At 41.1% G+C, this 15781-nt stretch overlaps 1 protein-coding gene across 2 annotated transcripts in view; it reads right to left on the bottom strand.

Annotated features, from left to right (window-relative positions):
- The window catches only part of brcc3 (BRCA1/BRCA2-containing complex, subunit 3), a 35519-nt gene that overhangs the window by 18323 nt on the left and 1415 nt on the right, over positions 1-15781 (bottom strand). For both annotated transcript variants that reach the window (XM_063060674.1, XM_063060675.1), the window contains exons 2-3: positions 7512-7631; positions 6854-6941 (exon numbers count right to left, since the gene is read on the bottom strand). In XM_063060674.1, the coding sequence (XP_062916744.1) occupies positions 6854-6941; positions 7512-7631 (208 nt within the window). The remainder of the gene's footprint in view (positions 1-6853; positions 6942-7511; positions 7632-15781) is intronic.

Below are 15781 nucleotides of genomic sequence, written 5' to 3'. Positions count from 1 at the left end.
TACACTTGAATCCTAGGGGGACCAATATCCTGGCGGGGAGATTTGCGAGGGCTACTGAGGTGACTTTAAGCTAGAATGGTTGGGGGTGGGAATCAAATTAAAGAGACTAGGAGAGAGGAGGTTAGTTCACAACAGGGGGATGGGAACAAGTGCAGAGAGACAGTGGGGTGTAAAATGAGGGTAGAAGCAAAAAGTAGTAAGGTGAAAAGTAAAAGTGGCAGGCCGTCAAATCCAGGGCAAAAATCAAAAAGGGCCACTTTTCAACATAATTGTATAAAGGTTAAGAGTGTTGTAAAAGCGAGCCCCTGAAGGCTTTGTGTGTCAATGCAAGGAGCATCCGTAACAAGGTGGATGAATTAAAAGTGCAGATTGTTATTAATGAATATGATATAGTTGGGATCACAGAGGCATGGCTCCAGGGTGACCAAGGGTGGGAGCTCAACATTCAGGGATATTCAATATTCAGGAGGGATAGACATGAAAGAAAAGGAGGTGGGGTAGCATTGCTGGTTAAAGAGGAGAATAACGCAATAGAAAGGAAGGACATTAGCCGGGAGGATGTGGAATCGATATGGGTAGAGCTGCATAACACTAAGGGGCAGAAAATGCTGGTGGGAGTTGTGTACAGGCCACCTAACAGTAGTAGTGAGGTTGGGGATGGTATTAAACAGGAAATTAGAAATGTGTGCCATAAAGGAACAGCAGTTATAATGGGTGACTTCAATCTACATGAAGATTGGGTGAACCAAATTGGTAAGGGTGCTGAGGAAGAGGATTTCTTGGAATGTATGCGGAATGGTTTTTTGAACCAACACGTCGAGGAACCAACTGGAGAGCAGGCTATTCTAAACTGGGTATTGAGCAATGAGGAAGGGTTAATTAGCAATCTTGTCATGAGAGGCCCCTTGGGTAAGAGTGACCATAATATGGTGGAATTCTTTATTAAGATGGAGAGTGACATAGTTAATTCAGAAACAAAGGTTCTGAACTTAAAGAAGGGTAACTTTGAAGGTATGAGACGTGAATTAGCTAAGATAGACTGGCAAATGACACTTAAAAGGGTTGACGGTGGATATGCAATGGCAAGCATTTAAAGATCGCATGGATGAACTACAACAATTGTTCATCCCAGTTTGGCAAAAGAATAAGTCAGGGAAGGTAGTGCACCCATGGCTGACAAAGGAAATCAATTCCAAAGAAGAAGCATACAAATTAGCCAGAAAAAGTGGCTCACCTGAGGACTGGGAGAAATTCAGAGTCCAGCAGAGGAGGACAAAAGGCTTAATTAGGAAAGGGAAAAAAGATTATGAGAGAAAACTGGCAGAGAACATAAAAACTGACTGTAAAAGCTTTTATAGATATGTGAAAAGAAAAAGATTGGTTAAGACAAATGTAGGTCCCCTACAGACAGAAACAGGTGAATTGATTATGGGGAACAAGGACATGGCAGACCAATTGAATAACTACTTTGGTTCTGTCTTCACTAAGGAGGACATAAATAATCTTCCAGAAATAGTAGGGAACAGAGGGTCCAGTGAGATGGAGGAACTGAGGGAAATACATGTTAGTAGGGAAGTGGTGTTAGGCAAATTGAAGGGATTAAAGGCAGATAAATCCCCAGGGCCAGATGGTCTGCATCCCAGAGTGCTTAAGGAAGTAGCCCAAGAAATAGCGGATGCATTAGTGATAATTTTTCAAAACTCCTTAGATTCTGGACTAGTTCCTGAGGATTGGAGGGTGGCTAATGTAACCCCACTTTTCAAAAAAGGAGGGAGAGAGAAACCGGGGAATTATAGACCGGTTAGCCTAACATCGGTGGTGGGGAAAATGCTAGAGTCAGTTATCAAAGATGTGATAGCAGCACATTTGGAAAGCGGTGAAATCATCAGACAAAGTCAGCATGGATTTGTGAAAGGAAAGTCATGTCTGACGAATCTCAAAGAATTTTTTGAGGACGTAACTAGTAGAGTGGTTAGGGGAGAACCAGTGGATGTGGTATATTTGGATTTTCAAAAGGCTTTTGACAAAGCCCACACAGGAGATTAGTGTGCAAACTTAAAGCACACGGTATTGAAGGTAAGGTATTGATGTGGATAGAGAATTGGTTGGCAGACAGGAAGCAAAAAGTGGGAATAAACGGGACCTTTTCAGAATGGCAGGCAGTGACTAGTGGGGTACGGCAAGGTTCAGTGCTGGGACCCCAGTTGTTTACAATATATATTATTGACTTAGATGAGGGAATTAAATGCAGCATCTCCAAGTTTGCGGATGACACGAAGCTGGGCGGCAGTGTTAGCTGTGAGGAGGATGCTAAGAGGATGCAGGGTGACTTGGATAGATTAGGTGAGTGGGCAAATTCATGGCAGATGCAATTTAATGTGGATAAATGTGAGGTTATCCACTTTGGTGGCAAAAACAGGAAAACAGATTATTATTTGAATGGTGGCCGATTAGGAAAAGGGGAGGTGCAATGAAACCTGGGTGTCATTATACACCAGTCATTGAAAGTGGGCATGCAGGTACAGCAGGTGGCGAAAAAGGCGCATGGTATGCTGGCATTCATAGCAAGAAGATTCGAGTACAGGAGCAGGGAGGTACTACTGCAGTTGTACAAGGCCTTGGTGAGACCACACCTGGAGTATTGTGTGCAGTTTTGGTCCCCTAATCTGAGGAAAGACATCCTTGCCATAGAGGGAGTACAAAGAAGGTTCACCAGATTGATTCCTGGGATGGCAGGACTTTCATATGATGAAAGACTGGATGAACTAGGCTTATACTCGTTGGAATTTAGAAGATTGAGGGGGGATCTTATTGAAACGTATAAAATCCTAAAGGGATTGGACAGGCTAGATGCAGGAAGATTGTTCCCGATGTTGGGGAAGTCCAGAACGAGGGGTCACAGTTTGAGGATAAAGGGGAAGCCTTTTAGGACCGAGATTAGGAAAAACTTCTTCACACAGAGAGTGGTGAATCTGTGGAATTCTCTGCCACAGGAAACAGTTGAGGCCAGTTCATTGGCTATATTTAAGAGGGAGTTAGATATGGCCCTTGTGGCTAAAGGGATCGGGGGTATGGAGGGAAGGCTGGTACAAGGTTCTGAGTTGGATGATCAGCCATGATCATACTGAATGGCGGTGCAGGCTCGAAAGGCCGAATGGCCTACTCCTGCACCTATTTTCTATGTTTCTATGTTTCTAATGACATAGGCAGGAAAAGGGAGAAGGTCCTGAAAGCAGACTACAGGGAATTAGGAAGGAAGTTGAGAAGCAGACCACAAAGGTAGTCATCTCGGGGTTACTGCCTGTGCCATGTGACAGTGAGTATAGGAATAGAGTGAGGTGGAGGATAAATGCGTGGCTGAGGGATTGGAGCAGGGGGCAGGGATTCAGATTTCTGGATCATTGGGACCTCTTCTGGGGCAGGTGTGACCTGTACAAAAAGGACAGGTTGCACTTGAACCCCAGGGGGACTAATATCCTGGTGGGGAGGTTTGCTAAGGCTATTGGGGAGAGTTTAAATTAGGATTGCTGGGGGGGGGGGTGGGAACCAAACTGAAGAGATGGAGGAAGAGGCAGATGGCTCATAGGTACAGAGAGCTTGAAGACAGTGCAAGACAGAGGATAGGAAGGTGATAGAGCAGGGATGCGCTCAGACCGATGGTTTGAGATGTGTCTATTTTAATGCAAGGAGTATTATGAACAAAGCTGATGAGCTTAGAGTGTGGATCAGTACTTGGAGCTATGATATTGTGGCCATTACAGAGACTTAGATGGCCCAGGGGCAGGAATGGTTACATTGAGTGCCAGGCTTTAGATGTTTTAGAAAGGACAGGGAGAGATCGTGTCACAGCTGCAGAAAAGGAGGAAGACATGGAGGGATTGTCTATGGAGTCTCTGTGGGTGGAAGTTAGGAACAGGAAGGGGTCAAGAACTCTACTGGGTGTTTTTTATAGACCACCCAACAGTAACAGGGACATCCAGGAGCAGATAGGGGACAGATTCTGGACAGGTGTAATAATAACAGGGTTGTTGTGGTGGGAGATTTTAATTTCCCAAATATCGATTGGCATATCCCTAGAGTGAGGGGTTTAGATGGGGTGGAGTTTGTTAGGTGTGTTCAAGAAGGTTTCTTGAAACAATATATAGATAAGCCTACAAGAGAAGAGGCTGTACTAGATCTGGTATCGGAAAATGAACCTGGTCAGGTGTCAGATCTCTCAGTGGGAGAGCATTTTGGAGATAGTGATCACAATTCTATCTCCTTTACCATAGCATTGGAGAGGGATAGGAATAGACAAGTTAGGAAAGCACTTAATTGGAGTAAGGGGAGATATGAGGCTATCAGGCAGGAACTTTGAAGCATAAATTGGAAGAAATGTGGCAAATGTTCAGGGGTTATTTGCGTGGAGTTTTGCATAGGTACGTTCCGATGAGAAAGGGAAAGGATGATAGGGTACAGGAACTGTGGTGTACAAAGGCTGTTGTAAATCTAGTCAAGAAGAAAAGAAGAGCTTACAAAAGGTTCAAAAAAACTAGGTAATGATAGCGATCTAGAAGATTATAAGGCTAGCAGGAAGGAGTTTAGGAAAGAAATTAGGAGAGCCAGAAGGGGCCATGAGAAGGCCTTGGCAGACAGGATTAAGGAAAACCCCAAGGCATTCTACAAGTCTGTGAAGAGCAAGAGGATAAGACGTGAGAGAATAGGACCAATGAAGTATGACCGTGGAAAAGTGTGTATGGAACCAGAGGAGATAGCAGACATACCTAACGAGTACTTTGCTTCAGTATTCACTATGGAAAAGGATCTTGGCGATTGTAGGGATGACCTACAGCAGACTAAAAAGCTTGAGCATGTGGATATTAAGAAAGAGGATGTACTGGAGCTTTTGAAAAGCATTGAGTTGGGTAAGTCACTGGGACCAGATGAGATGTACCCAGGCTACTGTGGGAGGCACAGGAGGAAATTGCTGAGCCTCTGGCGATGATCTTTGTATCATCAATGGGGATGGGAGAGGTTCTGGAGGATTGGAGGGTTGCAGATGTTGTTCCATTATTCAAGAACGGAGTAGAGATAGCCCAGGAAATTATAGACCAGTGAGTCTTACTTCAGTGGTTGGTAAGTTGATGGAGAATATCCTGAGAGGCAGGATTTATGAACATTTGGAGAGGCACAATATGATTAAGAATAGTCAGCATGGCTTTGCGAAAGGCAGGTCATGCCTTATGAGCCCGATTGAATTTTTTTTGAGTATGTGACTAAACACATTGATGAAGGTAGAACAGTAGATGGAGATGACTCCATGGTTAAGAAAGCATACAGTGCATTGACCTTCATCAATCATGGGATTGAGCCTAGGAGCCGAGAGATAATGTTGCAGCTATATAGGACCCTGGTCAGACCCCACTTTTAGTACTGTGCTCAGTTCTGCAGTTCTGGTCACTTCACTATAGGAAGAATGTGGAAACCATAGAAAAGGTGCAGAAGAGATTCACAAGGATGTTGCCTGGATTGGGGAGCATGCTTTATGAGACTAGATTGAGTGAACTTGGCCTTTTTTCCTTGGAGCGAAAGAGGATGAGAAGTGACCTGATAGAGGTGTATAAAATGATGAGAGACATTGATCGTGTGGATAGTCAGAGGCTTTTTCCCAGCACTAGAATGGCTAGCACAAGAGGGCACAGGTTTAAGGTGCTTGGAAATAGGTACAGAGGAGACGTCAGGGGTAAGATTGTTATGCAGAGAGTGGTGAGTGGAATGGGCTGCCGGCAACAATGGTAGAGGCGGATATGATAGGGTCTTTTAAGAGACTCCCGGGCAGGTACATGAAGCTCAAAAAATAGAGGGCTATGGGTAACCCTAGGTAATTTCTAAGGTAAGGACATGCTCGGCACAGCTTTGTGGGCTGAAGGGCCTGTATTGTGCTGTAGGTTTTCTATGTTTCTATGTCTAGGAAATCAACAAAAATGCTCCAAAGGGGCTCAGTGAAAAGTGAAGAGAGAACACTAACAGTTTCTGCTGTATTAAATTGGTAGCCAACAGGAAGTTTAGAAGCATTCTGTAGACTAAACATAGGGTGCTTTATTTCAATTTCTTTCTGCGTCTTCATCTTTATTGCCAATCTCACAGTCATGACCAATGTGATTCTGATCTGCTACACTATTATAACAAAGCCTTGATGAACAGTATCTCATCTTCTATCTAGACAAATTTTTAGACTCAATAACAAATGTTACAACTTTAAGAAACTTGCTTTCTATCTGTATTAGAACTGGCTAATCTACCTATGATATTGGGTCAGTTTTTACGTCCTATCAGGCATGTCCTACAGCTCTGTATTTTGAAACTTTTATATTCCTCCGTTTAGGTTCTCACTCTCTAATAGTGCTCATTTTATAATATGTATTTACCTTTGCTCAAATCCTCTTTCCCTAACTGCCCACATAAACCCAAGTACCTGATGAGTTAGTTTATAGTTTATGTCCACAGCAAATCTGGCCTCACTTATCAGAGATATTATTCCCTTTGTTCTCCTTTACCTTGTCCCCACCCTCTCTGCAATTTAAAGATAACTTGTTTCCAGTACTCCTTTCCAGTATTGACCAAAGGACTTTGACCCGAAAGGTTAACTCTGTTTCTCTCTCCAAAGGTGCTTCCTGACCCATTGAACGTTTCCAGGATATACAATGAACAGATAAATCAGTAAGTTAAAATCCATTCCAGTGAACTGTCAACATCTACAGAATTGTATGTCAGTGAGGTGCAGAAGACACTGCAAGCAAGGAATACTTTAAATTGCTTGCACAAGGCAAATTAAGGAATGGTTACTCATTGTGCAGTTCAGTCATTCACTTACCTACATGTGAAGGCCATACAGTAATATGTGGATGAGAATGATACCATCCCACCACTCTCATCGGGTGACCAGTCATATCAGCCAATCTGTGCAAAATCTAAGTTAAAGATAATAAAGTAATCTAATGTAACTTTATTACAGATATTCTTCCAGAATCCTAGAACACTATTATTTTCCAAGTCTACAACTCTCCTTACAGCTTTCCTATAATAACACCTTAATGTACATAAAATGTAAACTTCACTGATATACATAGAAAATGTATGAATGAATGTTTTTGAAATTTTACATTAATTTCTAGTGTTTTCCAGAAAACTTTAAAAATTGTCTGCATCATATTTTGATTTTATTGTTTAATGTGAGTTTATCTGCATCCTAGAAGTTTTATTCAGCAAATAACAAACTTGTTTATATCTAAAATCTCTCCCCTTACTGCCCATCAAATGTGTACCGTATCCCATCTGGGGCTATCTGATGAGGTTCAGAAGTTCCTCATTCCCTAATATTTAGCCACCTTGTGAAAATATGGAGAAAAAATATCTGACAATATTTGTAGCAGATAATTTAGCACAGTCTGGAAATAAATAACAAGAACATGTTGTGAAACAGTGAATTTTTCACAATAGCAATCTCCACAGTGCAATTACTGAAAGGATATCTCGGCTTCAGTAGAGGCTGCAGAAAGTTGCTCTGGAGAAATTTCCACCCGATCTTTGCGCTTATCTGAGCGACGGAGGATGATAACGGAATGTATGTGAACAATCCTGCTTGTGTCAACCTAAGAAAATGTGAACAAACTCATTAATTATCTTTCATTTACTTCTTAGTCTGTCACAGGTGTCACACTGCACTCTGTTGTGGAAAGTAGACTCACAATGAGTCAGAGAAACAAAAATTAATTTAAGAGTTAATTAATAATCTGCCACACAATGATTCTTGTACAAAATAAGAACTCTAGGGTCAGGAAGGAAATATTTGCATGGATAGAATGGTTAATGGGCATGACAAAAATAAAGCAGGTATAATCATTTTTAGCTGGAAAGCGTTTACTTGTGGGCAATGAAAAGGACCAATACTGGGAAATCAGCATAGTTAATGTCTAGAGAAATGGATTCACTCTACTCATGTTTGTTGATGGTAGGTGAAAAACATGAGCATTGCAGATGTAAGGTAACTACAGAGCAAAACAGAGTATGCGAAGAGACAAAAGGTAGCAGATGGAATGTAATGTGAGTTTATTAATTTGGTTAAGAGTAGTAGCAGAATAGAGGAATACAGATGGTTCTAAGTGTACAGGTACATAAAATGCAGAAAATTAACATGCAAGTAATCAGAAAGGCAAATAATATGTTGGCCTTTCTTCAAAGGAGATTGAACTATAAAAGTAATCAAGTTTTGTAGTAATTGTACATACTTTAGGTAAAACCCTGCAAATGGCTACCACTGGAAGTTGATACATGACCACCCCCAATAATCATTAAGTACAAACATGTGCATGCAAGTGTAAATGAAATGTGATCAAATTTAAATTCCTGGCTTATGCACTTTCAATCTCCATACAAAGATGCAATAAAGGTAGGTTTAGAAGTGCAGTATAAATTTACTGGACTGATTCCTGGGATATGTACATTATTGCACAAGGAGAGATTCCATTAGATAAACCTATGATCAGTGTAGTTCAGAAAAATGAAAGGTGATTCTCTTCAAACAAATCTCATTGTTCATTTAACAAGATGGTTGGATTCCTGTAATCCTCTATTTCATTTCCTTACTATAATGAGATAACCAGAATTGAACACAATATTCCAGACAAGGTAGGACAAGGATTTTATAAAGGTTTGTCATAACTTCCCTGCTTTTATATTGTATGGCCTCTATTAATAAAGCCCAGAATTGAGTATGTCCAGGAAGTTTCAATTATTTTCACATACATAGCTCCAAGTTTCTTTGCTCCAGATCCTCACCACCCAGGCCATGCTCTTTTCTCGCTGCTGCCATCAGGTAGAAGGTACAAGAGCCTCAAGACTCGTACCACCAGGTTCAGGAACAGTTACTAGCCCTCAACCATCAGGCTCTTGAACAAAAGGGGACAGCTACACTTGTTTAAGGACTCTGTTATATTGTTAATTCATGCACGTTGTTTATTGCTATTTGCAATTACGCAGTTTGTTTGCAGTTTACAGCTCCTGATGTTTAGTTACTGTTCAAAAGATTTGCCAAGTACACCCACAGTAAAGGAATCTCAGGGTTGTAATGTGGTGACATGGATGTACTCTGAAAATACATTTTACTTTGAACCATTTTAGAGTATTCTATATCACAGGTCCTCATTCTTCCTCCAAAATTGCATCTCCTTACATTAAACTTCATCTGCCCCATGTCTGCCCATTCTACTAATCTGCAGCTATCCTATTTCAACCTAACACAATCCGCTCACACGATTCACAAGCCACAAAGTTTTGTGTCTGCCTCAAATTTAGAAACAGTTAGTTCCATTCTCATGTCGAGGTCATTAATACAAATTAAATATGATCTTCAAATTAAATCCTGGAGTTGTACTGTGCCCAATCAGTGAGCAGGATGCATTAGAAAAGATGAATAAAAATAAGGCAGGGGCAAGCGGAGCTGCCATTGTGTGAGTGGTCCAGTCATAAAGTGGCTTTAAATCATCTAACTTGGGGACGTAAGTTTCTTCTTCTTAATTCTTCAATCCTCGTCTGTTAGGGCACAGTTAGCTCAGTGAGAATGACCTCACATCAGGGGCTGTGTTTTATTTGGTGTGTGAGATGTGGGAACTCTGGGAGCCCTCCAGCCTCCAGGATAACTACATCTGCACAAGGTGTACCACCTCAGAGAATGTGTTAAGGAACTGAAGCTGTAGCTTGATGACCATTGGCTCATATGGGAGACTGAAGAAGTGATAGGAGCTACAGGGAGATAGTCACCCCACGTTTGCAGAAGGTAGGTAACTGGGTGACTGTCAGGAGAAGTAAGTGAAATGGGCAGCCAGTGCAGAGTACCTGTGGCTGTTCTCCTCAGTAATAAGTATATCACTTTGGATACTGTTAAGGAGAACAACTTACCGGGGGAGCTGCAACAACTGGGTCTCTGGCACTGATTTTAGTGCTGTGGCTCAGAAGAGAAGAGAGGTGAAGACGATTGCAGTAGTGACAGGAGATTCCATAGCTAGAGGTATGGAGGTGAGATTCTGTGGACATGATAGAGACATCCAGATGGTATGTTGTCTCATAGCTGCCAGGGTCAGGGATGTCTCAGATCAGGTCCACAGCATTCTAAAAGGGGAAGGTGAGCAGCCAGAAGTCTTGTTATATATTGGTACCAATGACATATAGTGGTACTAGGAAGTTTGTGAACCCTGCAGAATTTTCTCTATTTCTACATAAACATGACCTAAAATGTGATCAGATCTTTACACAAGTCCTAAAATTAGATAAAGGGAGCCCAATTAAATAAATAATACAAAAATCATTATACTTGTTCATTTATTTATTGAGGAAAATGATCCAATATTACATGTATTTGTTGAAAAAGTATGTGAACCTTTGCGTTCAGTAACTGGTGTGACCCAGTTGTATAGCAATAACTTTAACCAACCATTTCCAGTAACTATTGATCAGTCCTGCACATCAGCATGGAAGAATTTTAGGCTATTCTTCCTTACAAAACTGCTTCAAATCTGGGATATTGGTGGACTTCTTTGCTTGTTTCAGGTCCTTCTATACAATTTCTATCGGATTAAAGTCAGGACTCTAACTCAGCCATTCCAAATCACAAATTTTCCTCTTTTCAAACCATTCTGTTGTTGATTTACTCTTGTCTTTTGGATTATTGTCTTGTTGCATCATCCAACTTCAGGTGATGGACTGCTACCCTGACATTCTCGTGTAAAATGCCTTGATAAAATTTTGAATTCATTGTTCCCTCAATGATAGCAAGTGGTCCAGACCTTGAGGCAGCCCCAAACCATGATGCTTCTTCCACCATGCTTCACAGTTCGGATGAGGTTTTGGTGTTGGTGTGCAGTTCCCTTTTTCCTCCAAACATAGCAATGTGCACTTCTACCAAAAAGTTCAACTTTTGCCTCATTTGTCCACAGAACATTGTCCCAGAAGCACTGTAGAACATCCAGGTGGTCTTTTGCAAACTTGAAATGTGTAGCAATGTGTTTTTGGAGAGCAGTGGTTTCCTCTGTAGTGTCCTTTCATGAACACCCTTCTTGTTCAGTGTCTTTCCTATTGTGGACACATGAACAGGAACTTTAGCAAGCTCTAGAGATTTCTGCAGGTCTTTTTCACCTCCATCAGCATTGCATGTTGTGCTCTTAGTGTGATCTTAGCGGGATGCCCACTACTAGGGAGAGTAGCAACAGTACTAAATTTCCTCCATTTGTAGACAATTTCTCTCACTATGGACTAACAAACACTTAAGTCTTTAGAAATGCTTTTGTAGTCTTTTCCAGCTTCGTGTATCTCTACCTCTACAATTCTTCTTCCAAGGTCCTCTGAAAATTATATTGATTGAGGCATGGTACACAAACAGATCTTTCTTGAGAAGAGCAGGCTCTGTCAGTAACCTGACTTAGTGTGTCTTTTTTATAAGACAGGGCACCTCTACAACCCACACCTCCAATCTCATCTCATTGATTGGAACATCTGACTCCAAATAGCATTTTTTTTAAAAAAGAGGTTCACATATTTTTTCCAACAGATACATGTACTATTGAATAATTTTTCTCAATAAATAAATGAACAAGTATAACTTTTTTTGTGTTACTTATTTCATTGGGTTCTCTTTATCTACTTTGTAGTTTTAGGACTTACATGAAGATCTGATCATATTTTAGGTCATATTTATGCAGAAATAGAGAAAATTCTACAGGGTTCACAAACTTTCAAGCATCACTGCAAGTAGGAAAGGTGAGGACGTCCTGAAGAGAGAATTTAGGGAGCTAGGTAGAAAGTTGAAAAGGTCCCCCAGGGTAGTCATCTCTGGATTGCTGCCTGTGCCATGCATCAGTGAGAGTAAGAATAGGATGATTAGGCAGATGAATGCATGGTGGGGGTAGGGAGGTAGAGGTTCAGATTTCTGGATCATTCAGAGCTCTTCTGGGGAAGGAAAACCTGTATGAAAGAGATGGGTTACACCTGAACCTGAGTGGGACCATTATCTTTGCAGGCAGGTTTGTTAGAGCTGTACAGGAGGGTTTGGCAGGGGGATGGAAACTGGAGTGATAGAGCTGAGGATGGGGTAATTGGTTTACAAACAGAGGCAGTGTGTGGTGAGACTGCTAACAAGGAGAAGCTGACGATAGGGCAAATTTGCAGTCAACCGGATGATTGCAACGTAAGAGGGAGACAAAATCAAATAGGGTGATGAATACAGGTCTGAAAGTGTTACATATGATTGCATGCAGTATCCAGAATAAGGTAAATGAACTTTAGGAAAGTTACAGATGGGCATGTATGACATTGTAGGATCACTGAATCGTGGCTGAAAGGAAATCACAGCTGGGACTTGATGTCCAAAGATACACATTGTACTGAAAGGACAGGCTGGTAGGCGGAGGAGGTGGGGTGACTCTGTTGATAAAAAAAAATGAAATCAAATAATTTGAAAGCAGTGACGTAGGATTGAAAGGTAGAGCTAAGAAACTGTGGGTAGAGCTAAGAAACTACAAGGGTAAAAAGACCCTGATGGGAGGTACATACAGACTCCAAATAGTAGCAAAGATGTGGTCAACAAATTACAATGGGAGATAGAAAACACAAGACAAAACAGCAATGTTACGATAGTCATGGGGGATTTCAATTTGCAGGTAGAGTTGGAAACTCAGGTTGGTGCTGAATCCCAAGAGGGGGATTTTCTAGAATGCCTATGAGTGGCTTTTTAGATCAGATTGTGGTTGAGCCTACTAGGGTATCAACTATTCTGGATTGGGTGTTGTGCAATGAACCAGAATTGATTAGAGAGCATAAGGCAAAAGAACACTTAGGGGCAAGTGATCATAATATGATTGAATTCACCCTGCAATTTGAGAAGGAGAAGCTAAAGTCAGATATATCAGTACTACGGTAGAGTAAAAGGAATTACAGAGGCATGAGAGAGGAGCTGGCCAAAACTGATTGGAATGGATGACCGCAGAGCAGCAATAGCTGGAGTTTCTGGGAGCAATTGGAAGGCGCAGGATAGATGCATACCAAAGAAGAAAAAGTATTCTAAAGGCAGCATGACACAACCGTGGCTGACAAAAGAAGTCAAAGTCAAAATCAAAATAAAAGCCAAAGAGAGGGTATATAACAGAGCAAGAGTTAATGGAAAGTTAAGAGGATTAGGAAGCTTTTAAAAAAACAAAATGCAACTAAAAAAGTCATAAAGGAGGAAAAAATACAAAGATTAGCTAGCTAATAATATATAAGATACCAAAAGTTTCTTCAGATATATTAAGTGTAAAAGAGGTGAGAGTAGATATCGGACTGCAGAAAAATTATGCTGGAGAGGTAGTAATTGGGGACAAAGAAATGGCGGACAAATTGAATAAGTATTTTGTGTCAGCCTTCACTGTGGAAGACACTAACAGTATGCTGAAAGTTCGAGAGTGTCAGGAGGCAGAAGTGTGTGAGAAGGTGCTTGGGAAACTGAAAGATCTAAAGGTAGATAAATCACCTGGACTAATAGTCTACACTCCAGCATTTTGAAAGAAGTAACTGAAAAGACTGTGAAGGCATTAGTAATGATCTTTCAAGAATCAATGGATTCTGGCATAGTTCTGGAGGATTGGAAAATTGTAAATGTCACTCTAAGATAGGAGAGAGGCAAAAGAAAGGAAATTGCAGGAAATTATTATTCTGACCTCAGTGGTTGGGAAGATGCTGGAGTTGATTGTTAAGGATGTGGTTTCAGGGTACTTGGAGCCACATGATAAAATAGGTCGCATTCAACAGTTTCCTTAAGGGAAAACGTTGCCTGACAAATCTGTTGGAATTCTTTAAAGAAATAACAAGCAGGATAGACAAAAGAGAATTAGTGGATGTTGTGTACTTGGATTTTCAGAAGGCCTTTGACAAGGTGCCACACGAGGCTGCTTAACAAGCTACGAGCCCCTAGTATTACAGGAAAGATACTAAGCACGGATACAGCATTGGCTGATTGGCAGGAGGCAAGAGGCAACGAGTGGGAATAAAGGGAACTTTTTCTGGTTCACTGCTGGTGACTACTGGTATTCCACAAGGTTCTGTGTTGGGGCTGCTTCTTTTTACTTATACGTCAATGATTTGGATGGCAGAATTGAAGACTTTATGACCAAGGTTGCAGAAGATACGAAGGTAGGTGGAGTGTAAGGTAGTGTCGAGGAAACAGAGAGGCTACCAAAAGAGATAGATTAGGAGAATGGGCAAAGAAATGGCAGATGGAATATAGTGTCTAGAAGTGTAAGATCTGCACTTTAGAAGAAGAAATAAAAGCCTAGATGGAGAGAAAATTCAAAACTCTGAGGTGCAAAGGAACTTGGGAATCTTTGTGCAGGATTCCCTGAAGGTTAACTTGCAGGTTGAGTTGGTGATAAGGAAGACAAATGCAATGTTAGCATTCATTTTGAGAGGACTAGGATTTAAAAGCAAGGATTTATCCAAGAAAGGATGTGCTACCATTGGAGAAAGTTCAAAGGTTGATGAAAATGATCCTGGGATTGAAAGCTTTATCATATGAGGAGCATTTGATAACTCTGGGCCTGTACTCACTGGAATTAAGAAGAATGGGGAGAGGCGGAATCTCATTGAAAAATATCGCATGGTGAAAGGCCTTGATGGAATGGATGTGGAGAGGATGTTTCCTATGGTGGGGAGTCTAAGACCAGAGGACACAGCCTCAGAATAGAGGTACATCCATTAGAACGGAGATTAGAAGGAATTTCTTTCGCCAAAGAGTAGCGAATCTGTGGAATTCATTACCACAAGCTGCTGTGAAGGCCAAGTCATTGGGTATATCTAAGGCAGAGGTTAATAGATTCTTGATTAGTCAGGGCATGAAGGGATAGGAGGATAAGGCAGGAGATTGGGGTTGAGAGGAAAATAGATCAGCCATGATGAACTAGCAGAACAGACTCGACGGGCTAAATGCCTAGCTCTATTCCTATATCTTATGGGCTTGCTCACCATCTTCTCGACCCCAAAGCAACTATTCACCACAACCTTCTACTGTTACTTAGCCAACTACCAAATGCCCTTTCTGTGCCATGTGTTTCACCTCTGCTATTAAGTCCATGAAATGGTATCTGGAAATCTATGCACACCACATCAATTGCATGACCACAACAACTCTATCCATTATCTCATTAGAAAGTGCCAAGTTTGTTAAAAATATATATATTTGCCTTAAATATTCAGGCTGGTTTATCTCAATCAACCTATTTTTCTCCAAGTGATTCATTAACCCTGTTCCAGATCAATGCTTCTCAAAGCTTTCCCACACCAGGATCAAACGACATTTCTGTTGTTACGCTGCTTATCCTTGCCTTGATTTTTGAACAGTGGATAATATTTATTGCTCTCTTAAACCAACCTCCAATCGAAAGAGCACTGGAAGAATATGTTGAATGCCCCTGCATGGGAAAAATTGATGTTTCCCAGATAATATAACACAAGCAATGATGGTGCAGGTGACAGAGTGAGATAATGAGACAAGTAAAAAGACAAAAACAAGTCCATATGAGGATTACAGAATTACTATCAAAAATTGTTGAAAATGTTGAACCTAAGCTGTAACTCATTGAAAAATTACATCAGGCATTATTGGAACAGTGGAGTAGCCCAAGATATGAAGGTCAGGCTAGCAAGACAGAGAGTTAAAGAGACAGGTTATCAGAAGCTCAAAGTCACACATATGAATTGAGTTATGTTGTCATCTGTTCTG

Source organism: Mobula hypostoma, chromosome 10, assembly GCF_963921235.1.
Source record: "Mobula hypostoma chromosome 10, sMobHyp1.1, whole genome shotgun sequence".
NCBI lineage: Eukaryota > Metazoa > Chordata > Chondrichthyes > Myliobatiformes > Myliobatidae > Mobula > Mobula hypostoma.
This window is presented reverse-complemented; position numbering and strand designations above follow the sequence as displayed.